This window comes from Chanos chanos, chromosome 8, assembly GCF_902362185.1.
Source record: "Chanos chanos chromosome 8, fChaCha1.1, whole genome shotgun sequence".
Taxonomy (NCBI): domain Eukaryota; kingdom Metazoa; phylum Chordata; class Actinopteri; order Gonorynchiformes; family Chanidae; genus Chanos; species Chanos chanos.
In genome coordinates, this window is record NC_044502.1 from 7,690,712 (window position 1) to 7,715,733 (window position 25,022).

General features: G+C 43.3%; 1 protein-coding gene across 3 annotated transcripts; it reads right to left on the reverse strand.

Moving 5' to 3' along the window:
* Positions 1-659: 659 nt before the first annotated feature.
* Positions 660-13,105, reverse strand: rtn4a (reticulon 4a). Of its 3 annotated transcripts, none has more exons than XM_030781214.1 (7): positions 12,551-13,105; positions 8,342-8,549; positions 7,088-7,226; positions 4,959-5,028; positions 3,923-3,969; positions 3,607-3,665; positions 660-1,936 (listed from the first exon to the last, which is right to left on the reverse strand). In XM_030781214.1, the coding sequence occupies exons 1-7, from the start codon at positions 12,972-12,974 to the stop codon at positions 1,894-1,896; spliced, it is 990 nt and encodes a 329-aa protein (XP_030637074.1). In that variant the 5' UTR covers positions 12,975-13,105; the 3' UTR covers positions 660-1,893. The 3 variants fall into 3 exon arrangements, with proteins under 3 accessions (XP_030637074.1, XP_030637076.1, XP_030637075.1); XM_030781216.1 differs by lacking the exon at positions 12,551-13,105 and adding an exon at positions 10,927-10,969; XM_030781215.1 differs by lacking the exon at positions 12,551-13,105 and adding an exon at positions 10,112-10,192.
* Between the last annotated feature and the right edge of the window lie 11,917 nt (positions 13,106-25,022).

Consider the following 25,022-nt stretch of genomic DNA (forward strand, 5'->3'; position numbering starts at 1 on the left):
CACGGAACAGTTCATTAATTGTGGATGAGGTTAGTACTTTGAGATGAAAAAGTTTGTCTTTGTCAGAAATATAAAATGCCTTCACTCAGTATGATTGCGGCGGCTCTGTTCCATTTGCTTTGAGATTTCGATGATGGCGTGTTTGACCTCGGAGAGAACGGTTTGTTTTAAAAAAATATATATTATATATTATATATAAAAACCTGCAGTGTGCACGTCATCTCAGGTCTAAGTGGAAACGGTCGTCTTTGACTGTGTTACACTGAACGTCTTCATCCTACCTGGGGGCTGTTCCAGAAAGCAGGTTTAGTGAAAACTCCGAGTTATATAACTCACATGGAGTAATAAACCTCCTAATAGAGCAGTCCAATGGCTTTATTCTCCAAGCAAAACAAAGCTATGAGGCTCTTCTATTAGGAGGTTTACTACTTGTTCTGAGTTAACTCAAGAGTTTTCACTAAACCTGCTTTCTAGAATACCCCCGGTTTGGTTCCGCGCAATGTAAATAGTTTTGACCGAAAAAGTTGTTCTCCAGCAGACTTATCAAACTCTACAAAAAGCACTCAAGAATTTCGAATTTCACTCCCTGAATTTATGAGTACACAGAAAATTTTTAAAAAGCAAGCTTTAACTTTCCAAAGTAACACCTCCAAGCCAAATTATTTGTCTACAAGCTTTATTGGTACTTGTTTTTGTTTTGTTTTTTTCTTTAATTTCACAAAGTTCCACAGACAGCCCTCAGTAGAATTCATCAGAAAAACTTCATGAATGATCATTTACAATGACCTGCATGACAAACCAGTGCTTGAAGTTTGCTGGATTTAAAAGGAATTTTGTTGTTTCACATATTCGGTCCTCATAGGAGACAGTGACTGTTTTGTGTAAAGTTTTGTTTTTTTTGTTTTTTTCCTTTTCTTTTTCTTTTCTTTTTTTTTTTTTTTTTTAAATCACTAGGCAGCTGACACTGATGAAATTACATGAAGTTACACAACATTCAACCTCTGACTTCTCCTTCACGCTATAGCCTCTAAAAACATTGATTAGAATCACAAAAAGAACAGGGTGTAACAAAAAATCTCTTTTGAAAACACAGCTGAGAAAAACAAATGAGGAAAACAAAAAAAAAGGAAAAAATGCCCAGATCCTACACAAGCTGCTACAGAGAACTAGAAGCTTCTTTCACACAACCAAAAAAAAAAAAAAAAAAGTCACTTTAAACAGTTACACCACAGGATTAAGTGTCCTCTCAAAGCAAAAAAAAAAAAAAAACCCTACTACAAACTAAAAACAACACTTCTTTAGATGGCATCTGGTTATTCTACTCAAGCTGTATTCCCTTTGAAATAAGAATTAACAGGGGGGAACAATGTGGGGGGAAAAAAAGAGAAATTACATTGCCTCCTATTGCAAAACAAAAAAACAAAAATGTACAAACAGAATTAAAAACGTACCAAAAAATCACTTCAATCCAGTTTGATACAATTTACGCAAACATCCCTCACCATATTGAATACTTCAAAATCACATTTGCTAAAGGTGTCACGAAGCATATGTTTAATTCTCAACATGAACAGGAGAAACAAAAAAACAAAAAAGAGCTTTAATTTCAACAAACAGTGACTTAGCTTGTGTGAGCAACTGGTGACACGATAACAACATGGTCAAGTTCACTGTGACGCCAATATTTCCAAAAATTTGGGGGGGGGATCATCGTGAGAATAGAAATAATAATAATAATAATGGTTTACATTGCAACATCTAAGGCCTTTTTCTCAAAAAAAAAAAAAAGAAAGAAAAAAAAAAATCAAACCATCTCCCAACCAGCAAGTGTACATCCCCCACTCCTGCACACACACACCTCCGATCTCATACAGACAAGCCTGCTTCACTTCCTCATTCCGCCTTGGGCTTTGCACCAGGAATCTTGGCCTGAATCCTGTCAATGCAACACACACATACACACAATTACACCAGGGTTACACCATTTTAACAACATTAAGGGCAAGAGAGTTAAATAACGCCACTTAACGAATCCACTCTACCCCCTTTACTACCTCATTTCAGTGGCATGCCGATTTTTCTATCGATGAATCTATAGACTACTTTAAAGATGAGTCGATTAATCTAGACGATTAATTTACCTCCAAAAAAAAAAATCAAACTGACCATTTCATTTGAGTGCATTTTTATTTTGACAACAACAAACTGTGTGTCATTGTGGTGGTTTGGCCTTTTCTGGCGGTCCATCGTCCAGAATAGCACCTGCGTGTTTTCTCCCCAGGTGCTTCTGCATAGCGCTAGTGCTGCTGCCGTACGCCACCGAAACTTTGTGAACATAGTGTACAAACCACCTTTTTTTGTTTCGTGATAATCTGAAGTACTCCCATACTTTCAAAGTCTCGGGTCGTTGGAAACTTTTACACTGAGCCTCTTTTGCAATCGGATCGCACTTCAGTGTATGTGCCTTTGCATTCTAAGCCAGTCAAATGAAAGAACTTGAACATGGGCTAAATGAGGCGGCAATTAGGCCTACAAATAAAAGAACAGGCCGGTCGGTCCGAATTTCGAGACGGCGTTTGTCAAATTCCTGCTTATTTGCGGCACGACTTCATTGCACAATCACTTGGGTCTTTTTGTTTTGTTTTTTTGTTTTGTTTTTTTTTTAAACTGGCCTAGGGATGTCTACTTTGACGTTTTGGAGTCGTGCTAATATGCGGAGTCGAGCCAAAGCGCAGGGCTGTTGCTACGGAGCGCGCACGGCGCACTACAGGCTTTTGATCTCACGCAACGCTTAGTCACATGCCCAAACATCCTGTGAATCTCTCATTGTCGTAACAGTGGAGGCAAAACCAAACTTTTGCATAATATAACTTTATATTTAAGTTGTTTACTTTTAAGTTTAATAACGAACTCTAATTCGTTTTGGCACATATCTTTAAGTCCTTGTGAAACATGGCATGTAACCTTTGGACTAGCCCATTTTTATTTTCAGCTATTCTTTTCACTCAGAAGTCTTTTTTTGTGTGTTTGAAAGAGAAAAGTCGGTTTTGTTTTTAAAAGGTACTATACCCATGTGTTCCTCAAATAAAAATAAAAAGATTTTACCCAAGATTTTGGCCTTTTCTTTAATGGTTTTCACAGTTTGTTTACAGTGACTTTATGTTCCTCTTAGAGTTTTTTAAACATCTCTCCAAATATGGATAGCTGCTATATAGTATTTCATATCTCATCGAATCGGAATCAAATTGAATGGAATCGGTAGCATGTGAATCGGAATCGAATCGGGGCATCTGTACCAATACCCAGCCCTAATAGTATTACTGTTCCAGTTTGCTCTGCTGTCTGACAAGTATTCGTAGGACACAGAGAACCCTTTTAAGTTTGACTCTACATTTCAATGGTATTTTAAATATGAAGTGGGAAGGGCTGAGGGCTTTACACATATCTGTGCAGATGCCTAAGAAGTCACACAGTGCCAAGAGGGTTCATTTACAGAAGATAATGAGATTTTACATTGACATTATATTAACACATAACAACCTGATTAGAACAGCATCTAAGTATGATCTAAGTATGAGTGGTATCAAGTATAAACAAAACACTTACTTTCCACATATGTCTTTGGTATGCTTTTTGACCAGATCATAGTAATGGTCGATTTCTTTCTGCAGAGAGAGAGAGAAGTACATTTTAGAAAAACAGGTTGGCACACACATCATGCTTACTCAACAATTTGTGTCCGGCAAAAAGGAAAAAAAAAAAAAAGTTTTAAGCGCATTAATCTGATAAAACAACTGCATGGCAGCTACTGAAGCTTTGTGATCATATAAGTGTAAAATTAATGGTGGAGGCTACAGTGGTCTGTGTCAGAAATTAGTTTGAACCCCTGGTTTAAAAAACAAACAAAAAAAGTGATACAAACCTGATATTTATCATACACAACTGGCCAAGTGAAAGCTCCAATAAAGCCTGGAAACACAGACAAAACAAACGTTAACAATATAATCAAAAATAATCATCTCACACACATCCATGGGATTGAAGCATTAGAATGACTGCTGACAGTTTCAGGCCACATCCACACGACGACAACGGTGAAAATGGGAAGTTTTTGCGAAAATGGGAAGGTTTTGATAAGCTTTGGCCTTTCATCCACACAACAGCATTTTCCAGGCCCGAAAACGGAAACTTTTGAACACGGGTTCCAGAGTGGAATCTTCTGAAAACACAACCCTTACGTCGCCGTGTAGACAGGTGAATACGGAACCTTTTGAAAACAATGACACGGCCCCACCTCGCACGTGGCTCTTTACATTTTGGTGGCGCTCTTATGTGGTGGTCGTATATTTGAGCGGCAAAGTTACACTTCCACCTACTGGCCTGGCATACACACTACAGCGTTTTTCACTCAGTTTGCAAATCGGTGTGGAACGAAGATGAGTTCTCAAGACACTGCCGCATGGACGAGACACTTTGAGGACGGGGCCTCAGAGGCATAAAAAAACAGCAGTCAGTCCTCTCTTGGTTGCAAATAAACTCAAAGACAAAACCGTTTTAATCTCTGTGAGGGGAGATAAACCATCAATACCGCTCACAAACATCATCCTATTTTTGAAGTGAGAGGTATGTTTACATTGTTAACTGACTATGTAACTACTTCGGCAATCCTATCAGCCTTCTTCCCTCTGTGAAGCACAATAAAAACAACACAGACCACAGAATTAACTTCGTCAAAAACAAAGACTACTGCAGAGGTAAATTGTTACAATACACACATGCTGGCTTAATTTAATCACAGTTTTTCCAGCACGATAGTTAGCTGTCTTTCTTCCAATTAGCAGTGAAACAGTTATGTTTCTCAATGTTTGTCTCATTTAGTAACAGGGTGAGGCTGTTTAGTAACAGGCTTTATTTCATTACACCACTCTGTAGAGTTTTGGTGAATCTGGAGAACTTACCAAGGATGATGAGGGTTAGACCATTGAACAAGGCACCGATGTAGGTGCAGATCCACATGAGGACAGCAAACTGTAGAGACAGAGAGAGAGAAAGAGAGAGCCAATGTCAACACAAAATGAGACTCTTTTAAAAGACAGTAAAATTATCAATGTTTGAGCCCGTGTAGGGGAAAACATTTTTTGCATGATCTATACCACACAGAAATTGTGCATTTTATGTCTCTCTTTATATCTCTCTCAAAGAATAGTTTGCAAACGAGTATGGTGTCTCAGCATGACATAGTGACTAAGAAGCCTATAAGGAACCTGTTCCCAGATCAGTTTGTTATAGTAGCTTCAAGACACGCAACAAACATGCTGAATAAACAAAGATACGGTAATCATTTCAGATGTCTGATCCAAAAGAAACACCGCCTTAAGCCCGAAAGACAGACTGTCTATAAACACACCATACACAGTAGACAGGGGAGACCTTAATGACTTTGGGTCCTGTCTTACATAAAAAGCCCAAGCTGAATATTACAGATCTGCTAAGTGACCAACCAGTGGTCAAGCTGATTTCCACTGACATTTGTGCGTTGCTTTGGGAAACAGAGACATTCCTGAGTAAGTCCACTGGCTTGGTGGGTTGGGGGCGGGTGGTGGGGGTTGGAGGGCACTGGTGGGATTAAAACGTCAGTCTCTCTGAACTCAAGCGAAAGGGCAGGAGGTCTTAGCGAAACCCTAGCTGTCGGCCGCTCCGCCGTCCGTCCCTCCTTTTTTTTTTTTTTTCGACCGGGGTAACCGTCTTCGCCTCTCCTTACACGGGAGCTTCTGTCCAGGCTCGAGAAGGTCCGTTCGGGGCACCGGGCCAAGCGGGAGCCAAGAAAAGCCCCGTGCTGCTGAGTTATCACAAAACGCCAAAACAGCTCTTCCATTACGCCATCAGTGTATCATCCCAGCCGTTCACGAAATATCCTACGTTACATTTCAAAATGAAACCGAAGGAGGGTTTTCCAGTATGCTCGTATCGGAAAAGGACAAACTGTACAGTTGCGCGTGTCAGACAAGGACCGCTCTGTAAGTCAAGTTGATTGGGGTGGGGTGGGTACCCGAAGCGTCAGGGAAGTGACAGCTTGTTGACACTTGCTGCACAAATGGTCAAAAGGGGGAGAAAAAAAAATAAAAGATGTTCTGACATAGTGGTACTTTTCCTCGGTGGTACTTTATTTGTCTGTGCACAGAGACGGTACTGTTCTATAGAACCAGCCGATACATCAGAGGACGAATAAAGAGACTTGACGGGGGTAACGCTGGCCCGAGATCAAAAATCCCGTTTTCTTCTTCTCTTTCCGACCCATTCAAGATTACATAACCGACGAAAATATACAAAAAAAAAAAAAGGGAAGACTTAACCGCTTTTGTTTCAGTTGAAGGACTGCTATGCTAACTAAGTAGCGTGCCAATAATTGATGCTGTTAAACAAAGACCCGTCGCTCCTCCCCCAACAATAACATGACCCAGCCATGCAAAATTCTTCCGCCCTGTGACAGATAGAGAGAGAGAGGGGTCTGTCCCCTTGGCACCAGCTTTATCCCGCCAGCCCGCTGGACAAATCCCCTCAGCTCGGTCCACAAAGACCGCTTTGTCAGAGTGCCCGTGACGTGACCCCTCCCCCCTCAGCGAGGCACCTCACGGCTGCCTCCTTTTTTTTTTTTTTTTTTTTTTATTAAATGTGTGTGAGGATACAAGCTGCCCAAAGAGCACGAGCAAAATGCCGAAAAAAAAGGGGGGGGGGGGGGGGGTGAAACCTCCAAAACACTCATTTTGAATATTGATAGCACCATTCAAAAACTCTGCTCCCATCAACGTAGTCAGAAAATAAACAACACCTCCAGAAACTTCCGTACCTGATAGGTGATCAGGCGAAGCACAGATTATTCAAAACTTTCATTTGTTTATGTATCTTGATTCCCAGCTAATTTGTTTATGTAACTTGAGTCAGAGGGAAAATTACCATAACTGTTTACGACTCAAACACACACAGAATATAAATTGCCATTACAGACCAGCGGAAGTGGGTGGGATGTAATGAAGTACTAAAGCTTGAGGCGTTGTTAAAATAAAACACTGTGGTAGTTTCTCTGTACCTTCAGAGAGTCCACCAGGTCCTCCACCAGGAAGAGATGTCGCAGCTCCTTCAGGCATCTGTTCACATGCACCAGAGCCTTATCACTGTATGTATGCACTGTCTCCGCAGGCAGGGCGATGTCCTGATCCAAGTACATCCTGTACGAGACAGAGACAGAGACAGAGAGAGAGAGAGAGACAGAGACACAGAGAGAGAGAGAGAGAGAGAGAGAGAGAGAGAGAGAGAGAGAGAGAGAGAGAGAGTGTGTGAGAATGTGTGTGCGTTAAGCATTCAGTATTGAAAACACAACAGAAGCCTGGGCCAATACGTATTAGACAGCACAGGGTAAGAGCACACAGATCTAAGACCAGCGTCACTCTGTCAGTATACTTTATTTATTGGGATGACAAAAGGCATAAATTGACCCCAGATCAGCAGTCTGAGGAATATGACATGCATGACTTTATGACACAAAAATGCCAGCATTCATGGATATGAGCATGTGATAGATTGGAAGTGAAATTAAAAAGGAAAGGGAAAAAGAGAGAGAGAGAGAGAGAGAGAGAGAGAGAAAGATGAGGTCTGAGAGACACATCATACACCTTGAGACAGGAAGAAACTGTCTTTCCTGATCTTGCACAAGCAGAGGGATTAATATTCAAACAGCAGTAATACCTGAACCGTGTGAATAAATAACAGTTAAGTGGTTTAATGGTAATCTGCACACTTTGAACCATTCAAATCTGCCTTTCCTACTCTAAGCAAATATGGCCAGACCAAAGCCCAGATTATTCAAACTGTACATAGCAAGACATCTCCCTCATACAGGCAACTTTGATAAAGAGTGTCAACAGTCACAAGATTGTACAAGCAGGTGAAAGGTCAGGAAGCATTCCAGAGTGACATATCTGAATCTTCTGGACAAGGGTCGAGGGTCAAGACTAAAAAGTTGTCAAGTAAGATCATTTTCCGCACTTTTCTACAGTGCAGTTCTGAATTGTCACAATGCTGAGTTGTTTATTAATATTTAATGAAATTACTGAATTAACTCACTAAACGAACCAATTCATTTGCCTCCTTGGTGAACAGACACATGTTTCTAAGTCGTGGTGAACAATGAACTCTTGAATTGGGGATTCGAAAACACATTTAAGAAATGCAGACCAACCTGACCAAGTATGATTGGAACGCAACTGTTAGCACAAATGCTTTTGTAGATGTAAAAAAAAAAAAAAAAAAGCAACAAAACCAAAACAAAAAAAATAGGCCTTACTTAAATGGGTGGCCATCTTCAGACTTCTGCACAGCCTGCAGGATGCCTTTGTATATCCTGAAAGAGATGGTGACGGACAGAAGGGCTAGAGAAATGTAGGCGCACACACTGACAATGCTACAGGTGCTCAGGGACAGAAGCAGGAACAGGCTGGCACCAAACACCACCGCTGTCCGCTGGAAGTCACGCCAGTGCAGGAGGTCTTCCACTGCAGGAGAAGAGAGGAGGCATGAGTGGGCATATATTGCTACTATACAAAGACAGAGGACAATGGCTGAGTGTGACACGGGGGGGGGGGGAGAACGAAGGGGAAGAAGAAAAACGTACTGAATGGAACGCAGAAAAGTAAAGCAACTCAAACATATTCGTTCATTCTGTTCAGTCGCAAAAAAACCCACCTAAAACCACACTTCCGCATTGCAGCGGTTACTGCCAGAGTCAGCTGTTTGCGCAAGTGTCCGTTGCAACTACTTAAATTGTTCAATCCTCCAACAATTCGGGAACCCTACACCTGATGTTTAATACTATATAGTTCTACTTGACTTACTTGAATGAATGATACTAAAAAGGCGTCCAGGATGTCACACAACTTCTTACGTGTTCTGGGGAATTTTACAATTTGAAAAGGCAATATTAGTTGCACACTCATGAATGCTCTGAAATTGTCTGTATATTTGTTTGCTAGGGCTGCAGGTCACACTTTAACGAACATCGTCTGGCAATACGATGTCTGCACTGAAGACACTTAATACAAGATATGGGGATACAAAAGATAGGCCAGTCATAATTAGCAATTCCGTATTCGGATGGAGAGCATTACCACCCCCGATTCACCAAACAGCAAACGCTATAAATACAAAAGCGTGAACGAAATTGTGTTTTCGAAAAGGTTACATCGTCTGAATTAGTTACTCAAGCGTCTTTTTGGGCGTGTGTTCACTCTCGCATGGAAAGCGATTCTTCGCAAATCAGACGCAGGCTCGTAATGAATGCTGTTCACTTGCTAGTGAGATAAGGGACTAAATACGAAAAATAGTCACGATGACCAAGCGGGTCAATTCCGTACGGGAGATAATTTCTGCCAATACATGCTCAAGTAAATCGTTGAGACAATATGAACGCATTTTAAAAATTCCAGACAGCACTAATCAGCGCCAATGGCGTATGGTTTCGCCCACACCGTTACAGAATTAACGTCAGCGACCGTGTTGATAACACACGAGTTAGCATTTAAGATAGCGTGAGTTAGCTCGGAAAACAGTTTGGTGCGTGTCATATGAAACATTAATCCACTCTTCATGTAAATCTCTAAACTACTATTTGGAGACCGAGTTGATCTGAAATTCGGTTGACTAGCTTACTTTTGTGGCACATATTTGTTGATGTCGGTGCGGAGCAGTTCAAATAGACTGCAAATTACAGCTGCTTACTGGTTTGACCAGTCACTATGGCAAGACTGAAGTCTGTCTGTCGAAATAATCCCAAACGTTCCCACTTAGGATATACAAAGACATACTGAACAAAAACAATGAGTATTCACGACCATCTTCAAATGACGGGATGTCTTGTATCGCACATGCAGTTCAGCTCAACGCGGAATTGCTCAGGCCAAGGCCTATCGAGCCCGCTCGACATTAAAAGAGCTCGAGCCATCTGATTCCTTGATGGCGTCCCTCTGAATGAAAATCAAAATGAGTCGGCAAGAACAACAGTACAACATTATTTACGGATAAAATAACATGGAACAACTCGGGCCAAAAAAACACTAACCTTGCTTAGAGCTCATCTTGGTCCTGCTAACATACACTTGTTTAAGTGCAGAAGAGAGAAATGCCCTAATGACAAGCTTAACTTCCGGTCTTTAGTTGTACAGGGAAATTTCAATACAAAAGTCCCCACAGCTACACTTGAAAGGCTGACTTCAGTAACTCCGCGAGAACACTCTGTAACTTATCCGTCTGTGCACATTAACTAATGAGAACACCACTCTTCACGCCTGATTAATACGTGCACATAGTCTGATATCAGTGGCATGACCTCAGACTCTCCGAGAAGTGCAAAATATTTAAAGGGGCCCTCAAAACCTCCTTCTGTCTAAAAACGAATGCATACTTTGAGCCACGTGATAAAGCTTGACTAAAAATATCTAAAGATACACACACTGACTTTGGTATTTAAAAGTAAAATAACACTTGTGTCGAGACATATTAACCAAATTGTAAATCCTGCTATTTAACAGTAGTATTATAAGTATCATTTCAGTAAATGCCTTAAGGAATGTACAGTTACAATGAAGTTCTCACAAGGACGAAAATAAAGCACATGGGTTATGCTGAGAGACTGTTTACTGACAGTGACTAGAACTTTCTACCCTCTCAGCAAATACCTGAGAGAAGACACAAACAACCAAGTATTCCAACAGTTGTGCCTAGTGTTACTTCTAAAGGCTGAACAATAAATAACACAATTCCTAATCCAATTTGCAAAAAAAAATTAAAAAAAACAACAACTATATTTTCCTCATTTCAAAGACCCATGCAGCAGGAACGACAGCTCATGGGTTATTCAACTGTTCACCAATATACCCCATTCTTTCCAGTGTTTCGTCTCCATCCCTCAGCTTTCCACGGTTGTGCTATACCAGTAGCGGTGGTTCAGTCACGCATTCCAGCCGTGTGCGTGCCGCTGGAGTAGCAAGCTGGAACGGAGCGAAAAGTGAAGGAGAGAGGGCAGTCTCTACGACCCTCTTGCTGGAGCTGGAGGACAGGGACTGGAAGGGCTGAGGGACTGCTGGAAGGCTGTAACCCTCCCTGCTTGTCCCTAAGCACTCCCGCAGCTGGCAGGACTGCTGAGGTCAGCTCTCCAGGCGCTACTGATACTCGGTACATCCAGACACAGCAATGCAACAGCTCCCCCAATGCTCCATTACACGTTTAATCCGTGTGTGTGTGTGTGTGGGGGTCATGTTTTGATGGTAACCAGCACTCACGCTGTTCTAATTCTGACCAGTGTGGTGCACACTGTCAGTGTCAAACCACGGAAGTTGCTAAAGACTTTCTCAATACATAGTTACTGTAATGTTCTATAAATGGTACTATAATAAGTAGTAACAGAGGCCATGGCAGTGAAGCTCTGCTCAAAAGGATATGTTTTTCCCCTTTGGCTCCACTTGTAAACATACCATTTTATAATGCATAGGGAAGTTAGAACGGTTTAAAGACATGCTGCTGAAGTGCTGACTGCGTTAAAAAATGTTAACCGAAGTGATACACAAATAGAAAGGATTGCATTCAAAACAGGAGGCAAAAGTATGCCTAAAATACAGCATACCATACATGGCCCCACTGATTTTTTATTCAACGTGACTAATACATACTAAGTTAAAAAAGAGAGAAGTAAAAACACACACGCCAAAATTATATACTGGGCTTTATACACGAACTGAGGTAAATGAAAAAAAAAAAAAAAAACTGAACAAGGCGTGAATTTAATTACAGACATGACACGAATTTAATTACAGTACTCATACTCAATGTTTTTCGTGAATTGATCCACAAGATGGCAGTGTACTCATGAAAAATAAAACTCCCTATGGCAACTGCCAACATTTGTTTGTAATTAATCCTGGACGGCTTTCTAACACGAAATTTGTGTTCATGTGTCAAAGCAGGCCCCTCAATGAGAAGAACAGAATGTATCAAACATGTTATGTCTGCGTGAAAACACTGCCAAGTCACGCAATCAGGTGGCGAAAAGCAGAACAAATCAGAAACCGCTATTATCTAATCCTCATCATGAAAAAACGTGAAATGAATAATATAAAATGACCACTTTAATTTTTTATTAATCTTTTACGAAGATTTGATCGAGTCCCCACAAAAGCCCTGCATTTGTCTGTGGCGTTGAGAACGATTTCACCTGCAATTCAGCGTCAGCTAGGTAGTGGACACCGTGTACCTTCGCCTAACGACGAAACTTGAGAAAAGTATTGTGAACCGACAGGCAAACTCATTTACAGACTAACTATACCGGATCTGACGTCAGATACTGATGGATGATTGAAACTGAACAGAAAAAATACCCATCTGCAGAAGAACTATATATACAGGGAATAACATATCAGCAAAACCAGATAAGTGAGATGGCGAAGAAAATTATCTTTAAAATCTCCATAAAAGCTCATTACAAGATATAAATAAGTCTACTCACATGAAGATGATTTAGACTGGTCCGACGTGGTTGACTTTGGGGTAATTTTTTCTATTGTTTCGGAAACATCCTCTGCTTTTGACTGTTCTTCACTACTTGCATCTTCAAAGCTGATTAGCCCTGGTTTCTCCACCTCCTGTTCCGGAGCAGAAGGTTCAGGTTCGGGCCTGGTGAAGTCTGAAAACGAGTCCATGATTGGGTTCTCATTACGTGGCAACGTGGACCTGTGGCGCTCAATAGCATCCTTCGCTCCCCCGGCCAAATCTAAGATATCGTCGTCATCAAAAGTTGTGTCAGGAACAAAATTCGTGGGTGCATCATCCAAAACTACACCAGAACTCTCTGTTCCATACAGGTCTTCCTGGTGAAATTTGAAAGCGTCATCGGAAGGCGTCGTTGAGCTTACTTCCACTTGATCCTCCATTGTGAAATTAACGTCTTCTTAAACAATTGTGTTCACTTAAAACATTAAGTTTTGTGCGAATATTTTCCTCAATAGAACTTTGCAAGGCCTCGCGTCGACCAACCACGCGCTCAGAGATGCCTCTCAGGTTCAGCAAACCTAAGAAAGAGGAACAGCAGACCGACGCACAACGCGCCAGAGGGCATGGATATATGTTAATTAGGAAACTTTTGATTGGTTATAGTTTGAAAGGGGCGTGACTTCAACCCCACGACTCCTTCCTTTATAGTATCTGGCTGCAGAGCCTATTACTCTAGTTCTCTCGCTAGGGTATCAAATTGACGGAAATATATGAGAAAAAATACACCAAGAATATTTGTACATATGTGTTTCTGGTTATCTATGCTAATTATAGAAACGAGTTTTTTTTTTATTGAAGAAAAGTGGAAATAACACAACTTAGCACTTGGACACCGCACATTAAACAAGCAAGTAAACAGGAATTTTCCTCCGAGAATATGAGCATGACCGTATTAGTCATGGGACACGTTACACATGTGCAGTTGTTAATGGCCTTGACCAGGCGAAGATACATATGGGGAAAGGGGGGCTGAAAGTACGGCTGGTGTTGGGAGTCCCAGGGGAAAGGCTATTAACAGCAGACGAAACTCTTTTGAATGAACCAGACGAATCCTTTGAGAGTTTACTGAACAGAACCTATATGCCTGTAGCGCTAATTCAATAGCCCATAGAAGACACATAAGTGACGAAACTGAAACTTAAATGATTAAATGGCGGGAGTTGGAGATGTAGCAGGTTGAATGCTGTCGATTTGCGCAACAATGAAAGGTTGTGAGTCACGTGTTCTCACGAAAAAAAAATTACATCTATATCACAGTTTGCAGTTATTTATTTTGCATATGACTTCCAAAGCGACTTCCAATACAGTACAAAACCAATACAGTAAATAACCATTTAGGAACCGATTGTTGCATAAGTGCCACTGCAAAGTTCATTATCAGGCTAGACACACACACTTACAGCTTAAAATGCATACATCTTTGAGTTTCACACTGATGCATAAGCCACACTATGACTAAACGACGATACACAGACACTGTTGGGTAAGACAGGCCACGCGACAGGAACACACCTCCGGCACACATTAGTGAATGTCCCCCTGTACATTTATCTTATTGTCCTGTGAACTATGCAGATATGTTTCTCAGAAATCTCACAGCCTCAGGGAACACGATTACAACACATATGTTTCCCAGACTGCATTTATATATGTTTTTAAAATGAAAAATTAAGGTCTACGTGATGAAGACATTTAGTCGAACATTGGTTTAGGTGCTGGACTCTTGCCCACTAGACAAGTTTGTACACTGTGTCCACGAAGCTGATGCTTACTCCACACTTGGTAATCTGTAGGCCACAGAAGTTATTCATGTTCCAAAAGAAAAGGGCAAAGTTGGGCAGTAGAGTCCAAAGCTCAGCCTTCCGTAGGCAACTGAATTTGAGCACACACGCTGGTCACTTTTCAATTAATCAACCCACATGTTTGTACTGCTTTTTGGGTGGTAAGTTTAATATTGGTAGAGATACAGTGTCAATTTAAAATACAGAGAGGTGTCAAATTATATTTATTAAACAATGAGCAATAAATATCACCAGTAATAAAATATCAAATTAAATTTGACGTATTAACAGTGAACATTTAACATTAATGGTCCACAGCAAACTTGTTGATAACCTATAACTACAGCCGCTTTCTGTATGGAGGCAGTGGATAAGAAGTACATGGAGGATACCATTAGGTCTCCGGAGAGCACATGACAGATAGCTGTGACTGAAAAACACAGAGCCGATTCAGTGGTCCACAGTCACTGAGATCTCCATTGTTTCAGAAGTCTCCACTGAGCAATGGCCTAACCAGTTATACAAGGCTGAAAGAAAACAATCCGTCCTCCAGCAGACAGATGAGTCAGCTTTGATTTGGTCTGTGATTACAAACGCATGGTAGCAAAAAGAAAAAAGCTCCACTCACCGACCTGTGGGTTTGTACCTATGCCAGGCCTGTTTGTTTTGTTTTGTTTTGTTTTATTTTGTTTTGTTTAAGTTTTTAGGCCTGATTAAAAGAGGAATCAAAGACGCAGAGTTTTACTTCCTCTGCAACCGTGGAAGTAATTTGATACTCGACACAAACGACTGAAACTGATTCGGGAGAACAGTTGCTTCCAATTTTCAGATATGGTCAGACAGGTCAACACCCATTGCAGTGCTGATGTCTACGTGCCAAAGAGCAGGATCACTGGTATGTAGGCAGGAGTCCAAAAAACTGCATTTTTCTGATTTTCTGCAGGCTAACAAGCGTTACGCATATGTGTTTATAAAGAGAAAACAGGGATTAATTTATTGTGTTTTCCCTTTTTTAAATGGTAAGCTCACAACTATGACTAGAAAAAAAAATTGCCGCAGTAACAACACTTATTACTTTTAAGTAAATGTTGCACTATGTGAGAAACCACTCGGCAAACCACTCGGCAGACGAACTGAAGCATTTGTACAGATGTTGGCTAAGAAGCTAAAAATTCTGAACCATATTTTCCCTGGAACAGTAATGTCACCGAGCAAAGCCAGCCCTCAGAAGAAGTCCATCATCGCTTAGGATTGGGCAATCGTTTGCAAGCGCTCGTACTTTCCTGCAAAACCAAAAAAGGAGCTGTAATAGATTTACTTGTGACTAAACATGCTGTCATGGGGTGACAGGATACGGCCTCTTTGCCCTTTGACCTATAAACGCACATCATTTTCCCCAAAAGTGTTTACTTCTTCATTTATCGTGTAAAAATTCCTACCAAAAGTCTGACTCCATATTCATGTTTTTAGTGTTTTGGCTCGCTGGTTTGTTTAGATAGCGAAAGGATTGTGTATGTGTTTGTGGTTTTGAACGTCACATTAGTACAGACACACCCAGCTGTGTTTCAGGCATGTGAGTGTGAGAAGGCCAATCAGAAAGTCGTACTTGTCAAAGGTGTGGCAATTTAGCAGACTGGGTTTGCCAGAGTTTTTCATGGTAATTAATGTTAGTCAGGTGTGTGGATGTCACTCTGGATCTAAATAAATGAACCCATTCATACGTAATCATTTGAGATCTTGTAATTGTTTGCATAGTTTTACATTATTTTTGAATTATTTTGATTTTTTTTTTTTAATATCATTTGAGCTGATTTCTGTCTGTTGATGTTAGGGGAAAAAATTTTGACAGTTGAAACTTTGTGCTCAGGCAAAACCTTGTCCCCACATTTTGAAACAATAGTAACAATATTGGCATGTAGTTCAATATTACAGATAAGTATATACGTGTGTGACAACCAATAACACCAATCACATGGTTGCTCAAGTGATGACATCAACCAAGGGATTGAAGAATGCAAGGCTTTGCAAATCAATACAAAGATAAAGACAGAGCGCAAAGAAGATGCCCTTGTGTAAACTGAATTTGCTGTCTCACAGACTCAGACCAAGGTCTTGAATATATCACGCTCTGATGTTTATTCCCTCTGATGTCTTGTATTGCCAGACTGATCAACACTCCAACATGAAGAGACACTAATACCCAGATCAGAGCCAAGTTTAAAAGCTGCCATAGAATTTTCCCTCTGCGAGTCAGAGTTTTGTCCTCTCTTTTTGACCCCAAGAAAGTGCTTAACTTAAAGTATATTCCAGACGGAGAGGTAAAGTCTTCTACCGTTGGAGACTTAGCGTGTGTGGGTTTTTTTTAGAGCAGCATTTCAGAAACGCACAATTATCTTCCATTTTCTTTAACCAAAAACAACCGTGTTTGGCCCTCCCTCCTCTTTCACACACGTTATAATCCTCTGATTTACTGAGCTCAGTCAAGTGCCTGGACTGTTTCAACTGAAGTGTGTTTTTGTTTTGCTCCTGAATAGTGCTTGACTCTTCCACCTCAGCCAACTACCTAATTCCAAATGAGTGTAAAAAAAGACTCAGTTGGGAACCTTTCACAGAGCCATACACATAAGGAAAGGAGATTTAATCTTGTGAGAGCTTAGTATTAAGCACTGATAAAGGCTTTTAAACTGTGGCCCTCACAACTATTGTGACATAGTTTAGGAATCAAATTACTTTTCTTCAAATAGACACCAGTTTATTTTTGGATCTTTACTCTGTGAGTGTACTTAATATGAGACTTTGATTTGCCGTTTATTTGTTAGAAAACAGTGCTGTTGAATCGTTCGGCTGTATTCAGGGTTTTTTAAAAGTCAAAAAAATTAGATTTAAATAATAAAATGAGAAACTGCTGTGCATATTAAAATTGTTCATGGCTTAGGTTATCACAGCCAAAATGCCAGTGTAGACGCTTTACATCCTGAAATAAATGTCAGAGCACGATTCTGAAAGGGCAGAACTGGTTTAAAAATGGAAAAGTCACACGCTCTAGGCAAATACCATTCAAACCTGTAGAGACAGATTATAATGAATTTTGTGATATTAACATTAACTTAATTCATCTCTCTCTCTCTCTCTCTCTCTCTCTCTCTCTCTCTCTCACGTACTCTCTGTGGCTCTCTGCATCTTTTTGGCAGCGCACCATGAAGCTTTGGCTCCTGTTCTCCACCTACAAAACTATGCGGACTCAGTTTTTCCCACTTACGGACTGGTACTGTATCTCAAGATTAATACTCATGCACGGAGAATGCCGTCAATGCTCTCTCACACTCTCTCGCTCTCCCCACTCCCTTTCCCCATTTACTCATTCGTACCAGTGTCCTCTCCTCTTTATTTCTTTATCTCTCCCCAAATACCTCCTTCACACCTTCAGTATTCCCTCCTTTGCCTTTCCCACTCTCTCTCTTTCTTTTTTTTTTCTACTCCACGGTGCTACCTTGTTCTGTAGCTGAAGCTTTACTCACCATTCCTCCAGGACATTCATCACAGGCAGAGACAAGCCTGTTTTCTGAACACTCTGTGCCTTAAAACAGACTGCAGCCCAGCCCTACTCTCTACCGCCTGCCCCTGTAAGAAACAGCAGCTATACTACAAGATCTTATGAAGCTTGGATGTGAATGGAAAGCCAAGCAGTGTCCTCTGGAGGGTTAGCTGAGGGGTGTAAATCTAGAGTGTGTATCAAAAAAATGCCTGTGGGAGACCAGCTGTAACGTATGTCCGTATTTCATAAAAATGCTGGATTCCACGCAACAGGAGATGACAGAGGAGACAGAGGAGACAGTGGGGAAAACATCGTCTGGGAGAGGTTCAAAGCAGGAAACGCGTGTTTTGGAGACGTACTATGACACTCCTCCTTCTCCTTTGTCTTCCAAAAATCTGTCTAATTGCCAAAGAAAAACCAGTCGTGGATGGTTGGGTACTGAGTTAACAAAACCATTCCAGAAGTGCGTCGTCACAAAAAATGCATATTGCTCTCTCAAAAAGCTTCAGCGCAAATGTTTCAGTAGAAGCTTTACAAGTGTACTTTTTGTTTTCTTTTCTCTTCCTTTTGCTTCCCCAAAATGTATAGCAGCTTGTTACCCTTGGTTACATAACAAATGTTATGCAACCTCCGTACAAATATTGAGACAACCGCATGTGCCTGACTAGGTAAATTGACTAGTATATGTTGGGGTGACTGCGTCCAGATGGGTGTGTACAGTTGTATGGAGGTTATGTAACAATTGTGGTTTTTCTCCACATGTGAGGGAATTTTTTTTACTCACGCATGTCTGTTCTGACATGAATTACACAGAAGAGAACTGAGACCTCTGGTGGGTGCACATGTATGTGCAAAGACTAACATGCTCTTCACAATGGGGAAGAGGTGTGTCTGAAATTCTGCGGTGTGGCGTTAGGTTACACTCAAATGGGTTGGTCTTGAGCGCCATCTAGTGGTAAATGTGGCACACAGGCAGCACTCCAAAAAGTCACTGTATGTTTGGTACTATAAGTAGAAGCGTGAGAGAACGAGTACAGAGAGGAGTGACATCATCCATTCAGTTGTATTGCCAGACTGAGGCATCACTGACCATTGGTGGCCGTAGCCTGCAAATGCATTCATTGAGCCCCATTAAAACTTATAGATTTATTTCTCAACAACCTGTGTGAGTACCATGAAAATTTATTTGAGTAATTCCTAACTTATGATAAAACATTAAGTCTTACTTGGTTCAAGTACTTATCTTAATGGTAAACAGTCATTATAAAAAGAATTGTAGAAGTACTCATCCTTTTTGCTGCCAGGTTAATAGCATTGACAACACTACTGTATTACACTAATGTATTAATTATTTAATAAGTGTAACAAGTGTCAAGTAACAACAACACTGAAGAGCCTTAATAGCGGTTTCAGTGTTGGGGAGTTAGACCCATCTCTCATGGTCGTTATGGCTACAATCTCTCAGTCAAGCTTGACGGCTAACATTCATTTTCAGCACCAAGAAAAACTTCACATCCTGTCCAACAATTCAAATACTTTAACAAATGACTCGGTAAGACATAATACTCATAGTAATAAAACACAGTGCGTTACCCATCAGCTTTGTTAGAAGACAAGTGAAAGAGAAGAGAGACAAAACTGAGACCGTTTGTAGACTCTGTTTATAACATTATGTGCATCACACTAGCTACATGCTAATGATGGTGGCATCAGCGAATATAGCCTATACAAGAACACCAGCAACACATGCCAGTTACAGTAGTACTGTAGTTACTTGATAAAGAGAGGCAATGTAATCTCACATAATATGTGGAAACTGATTGGATATGTTTTAAAAAGGGACGGCATGCTGATTGGTACATAGGCCTGCTCATCACATTCAACTGCTGACTGATTGGCCACTATTCACTGCTGAGTTGGCTGTCAGAAGAGCCTAAACTGACATTATCGTAGCCTGTTTACTCTTCAGTGTCTTGTTTATTCAAGGAACAATAGTGTAAATAAAATTAATTTGTGATTCTGTGACTCTGAAAAATTAATTAAACAAAGCAAAGTAATTAGGGTTGTTAGATCACACAGACATTATGTGTGTGAGAGAGGGACAGAGAAAGACAGACAGAGAGAGAGAGAGAGAGAGAGAGAGAGAGGGGAAGCAAATACAGGAGTGAGTTACAAAAAGAGGAATGTCTTTAGATTTTGCAGGGGTAGGTTATACTGGTGAAACACAAATTGGCAAATTATGCCTAAACTGACGTAATTCCTGTAGATTTCCCGTCTTCAAAATTAAAAATTTAACTTAGTAAATGTAATAAATTGCAGACAGCGCTGTAGCCAGGGCAAAATTTTAACTGGTCCAGAAGCATAAGTACAGCGGGTTTATTTTATAGCTGTTCATTTGTACTTCTTTTTAACTATTTTCTCAGGAAAATTTCAGACATGTAATTTCCTGCATTCTGGTGAGTTTTTAAGGCATGTGAATAACAATGTGACCTATGACTGTCAGGAAGTACCAGGGCGGTGGACACAAGTGCAGACAAACTGAGATTTTAATGATAAGTCAAACAAACAAAAGAAGCTCAACACAGACAGGTTTAACAGGAGGCTAGAAGGAAGTTTAAATGGGTAACAGAGAATCTAGGGACTTTAGAACACGAAACACTAGACGGCTCAGTAGACACGGGAAAGTGTAGACTTCGCACTGACTAATCCGACGGGGGGGTTTAAATAGTGAGGTGTATAATCGAACTAAAGTGAGGGCAGGTGTGCAGGAGGAGAGTGATCAGCCCGGGGATTAGTAGACCGGCGACGCTGAGCGCGGAATGGCTGAGACTGGCGAGGGAGGAGGCGAGGTTGTTACACACGGCTCCAGCCGGGCAACGCCGCCAGCCGGGGGGCCATCCCCGAGGGCGATGGGCCAGACGGTCCGGGTGGGCTCGATGGAAATCAGCGATGAGGGTCGAGTCCAAAATATCCGAAGTAGGGACCCAGCTCCACCCCTTTGGGGCCGTACCCCTCCCAATCCACTAGATACTGCATGCGTCCCCGATGGCGTCTGGAGTCTAACAGATTGCGCACTGCATAAGCTGGTGCGCCATCGATGTCCAGCGCGGGAGGTGGTGCGTCCTGGGGAAGCGCATCAGCCAGTGGACCAGGAATCACCGGCCTGAGGAGAGAAATGTGAAACTTGGGTGAGATTTTGTAATTGGGTGGCAACTGTAAAGTATAACTGACCTTCCGAAGGACTTTGAAGGGCCCCACAAAAAGCGGGGACTGAGCTTACGACACGGCTGGTGGAGCTTTAGATCTCGTGTGGAAAGCCAGACTCTGTCCCCCGGGGGTCCCGGTGGTGGCGATCGGCTTGGATCTTTTGGAAACCAGTCATCCACCGCCGGAGCTTCGAGTTGGCTTGGATTCCAGGGACACAGGGGAGGCTGATACCCAAGCACGCATTGGAAAGGGGTTAAGCCAGTGGAAGAATTTTGGGCGTATTCCGCCCAGGGCAGGAATTGTGACCAGTCGTGCTGGCGGTGGTAGCAATAGCTGCGTAAGTACCTCCCCAGGTCCTGGATTGTCCACTCAGCCTGGCCATTCGATTCTGGGTGATACCCGGAAGTGAGGCTTACCGTGACCCCCAGCTTTTCCATGAAAGCTTTCCACACACGAGATGTGTCCTCTGGCAGGCCAAAAACTTGGAAGACATGTGCAAAAAGGGTATCGGCAACCTGGAAAGCAGACGGGAGGGAAGCAAAGGGTATTAGGCGACATGCTTTGGAGAACCGATCTACCACTACCAAAATCGTAGTATTGCCATCAGAGGGAGGGTGGTCGGTGATAAAGTCCACAGCTAGGCGTGACCATGGCCTCTGTGGGATTGGCAGGGGGAGTAACTTGCTGGCAGGGACCTCCCTCGGGGATTTGGTAGTGGCACAGATGGAGCATGACCACACGTAACGCCTCACGTCAGAGGCCAAGGTGGGCCACCAGTATTTACCAGAGATAAGTTGAGTGGTTCGTGTAATTCCTGGGTGTCCAGAGGAAAGGGAGGTGTGAGCCCAGGTGATGAGTCTGTCACGGAGAGCTGTGGGGATGTAAGTCTTACCCACGGGTCGGTTCGCCGGTGCCGGTTCACGAGTGAGACACCTTGGGATGTCCTCCTCAATTGCCCACTCAACGGGAGCGACGATCAACAAAGGGGCGATTATGGTCTTATAGTCAGAAGACGCATTATCCGACCTGTGGATCCGTGACAGAGCATCAGCTTTCCCGTTTTTTGAGCCTGGACGAAATGTGATGGTGAAATTAAATCGGGAGAAGAAGAGGGCCCACCTGGCTTGACATGGATTTAACCGCTTTGCTCCTCTAATGTATTCCAGGTTGCGATGATCAGTCAGTACGAGGAATGGCTCCCGAGACCCCTCTAGCCAGTGTCTCCACTCCTCCAGCGCCAACTTCACCGCCAGCAGCTCGCGGTTGCCCATGTCATAATTCCTCTCGGCCGGGGACAGTTTCCTAGAGAAAAAGGCACAAGGGAACATTTTGGACGGCTCACCGTGCCTCTGAGAGAGAATCGCCCCCACGCCAGTGTCAGAAGCGTCCACCTCCACAATGAACGGTTTTGTTGGGTCAGGCATTTTCAAAATGGGTGCGGAGGTGAAATGCTCCTTTAACTGGCGGAAGGCAACCGTGGCTGAGTGGTTCCAGGTGAGCTGCCAGGGCTGTCCCTTGAGAAGAGCCGAGAGGGGGGCAGCCACAGTGCTGAAGTTCCGAATGAAGCGGCGGTAGAAGTTGGCGAAGCCCAGGAAACGTTGGAGCTCTTTCACCGATGCGGGCTCTGGCCATTCTGCTACTGCGTTGATCTTATTTTCCTCCATCCTAACTCCCTCCGGTCCGATCACGTATCCTAGGAAAGAGACAGTGGTTTGGTGAAACACACATTTCTCTGCCTTAACATAAAGCCAGTGTTGGAGTAGCCTAGCCAAGACCAGGCGAACGTGGGCAACATGCTCGGGGAGAGAGGCAGAATAGATAAGAATATCATCAATGTAAGCGATGACTTATCTCCCAAGCATGTCCCTCAGCACATTGTTTACCATGGCTTGAAAGACAGAGGGTGCGTTTGCCAACCCAAACGGCATCACGAGATATTCGTAATGGCCAGAGGTGGTACTGAAGGCTGTCTTCCACTCGTCTCCCTCCCGGATACGGATCAGGATCAGGTTATAGGCGCTTCAGAGATCCGATTTGGTTTAAAACTGGCCTCCCGAAGCTGCTCTATAGTGGACGGGACCAGGTACCGGTACTTCACCGTGACAGCATTGAGCCCACGATAGTCGATACAAGGATGTAACCCCCCATCCTTTTTCTCGACAAAGAAGAACCCTGCTGAAGCTGGTGAGGTTGATGGTCGAATGAACCCCTGTTGAAGAGCCTCACTGATGTGCTCTTCCATAGCACAGGTTTCTTTGACAGAATGGGGGTATACGCGACCACGGGGAGGTGAAGTACTGCCCAGGAGGTCTATGGCACAGTCACACGGGCGATGAGGAGGGAGACAGGTGGCCTTGTTCTTACTAAATGCATCTAATAGATCATGGTATGGGAGAGGGATCTCAGGAGACGTGGAAACGGGAGGACTCTCTGCTGAGGTTGAGGCACAGACAAGGGGCAGACAACGACGACAGGACGGGGACCATGCTGTAATTTCTCGTTTGGACCAGGAGATGTGGGGGTCGTGCTCTTGAAGCCACGGAAGACCAAGGATTTGTGGATGGGTTGATGACGGGAGAACCAGAAGTGTGAGGTCTTCCTGGTGGAGAGGTGGACGGGATCGGTGATGTGGGTGACCATCCCGCTGCCCAGAGGACGGCAATCCAGGGAGTGAACTGAAACCGGGCAGGACAGGCGACGGAGATGAAGACGCAGAGTCCGGGCCATGGAGGAGCAGATGAAATTTCCTGCCGCTCCCGAGTCTAGCAGGGCTGTAAGAGAGGAGGAGGAGGAATCACCGGAGCGCACCCACACAGGAATGAGGAATGGTCTAGCGGACATGCAGAAAAAGGAAGCGCTTACCTTGTTATGGGGGGTCATGTCCCAAGCAAGCGCCTCCTTCCTCATCCCGCGAGGGTGAGTAGGTCTCAGTGGGCAGCTCGAAAGCAAATGACCCCCCTCCCTGCAGTAAAGACACAGGCCCTGCTCAATCCGGCGACGGCGCTCATTCGCAGAGAGGCAAAGGGTGCAGACCTCCATGGGCTCGGGCTCGGGCTTGGGCTCGGGCTCTGGGTCGGGAGGCAGGAAACTGGGTGAGCTGGTGGGTCTGCCTAGCTGACGGTGTTCTTGGAGACGGCGATCCAATCGTATAGACAGTGCGATGAGGGAGTCCAGACTGAAGATCTCCTCTCGACACGCCAGCTCTATTTGCAGGTCTTCTCGGAGTCCTCGCCGGTAGGTGGAGCAGAGCGCTGGTTCATTCCATCCACTGGCTGCAGCAGCGATTCGGAAAGATAGGGCGTAATCAACAGCCGAGCGGTTGCCCTGGGCGAGGTGGAAGAGTTTCTCACCAACCTTCCTCCCGTCCACTGGATGGTCGAACACCGCACAGAAGAGGCTCTCAAAGCGGGCATAGCTGGAGACTTCTTCCCCTGTCCTCTCGTAAACTGCTGTAGCCCATTGCCGCACTCTGCCTGTGAGTAGATTTATGACTGTCGCAATTTTAGTAGAATCTGTAAGGTATGGGTGTTGGTCAAAGTATAACTGACACTGTGTTATAAACCCGTGACAATCTGGCAGAGAACCGTCATAATACTGCGGAAGTTTCACTGGGGAGCTTCCACAGGCGGCGCAGGCGGGGCAATTGGAGCTGGGGAGGGAGGTGGCTGACTGATGGACAACCGCTGCACATGATGCATCAATTCGCCCAGGGTGGAGCGAAGACGGGAGAGCTTGTGCTGCTGATCTGCCACTACCTGAGCCAGGTCTGGACTCGGCGAGGACATGGCAGGTCGTTCTGGACTCTCCTCCATCGGTAGGGGGACATCCGCTGTGTCCATTGGTCGGCGAAGTCTTCTGTCAGGAAGTACCAGGGCGCTGGACACAAGTGCGGACAAACTGAGATT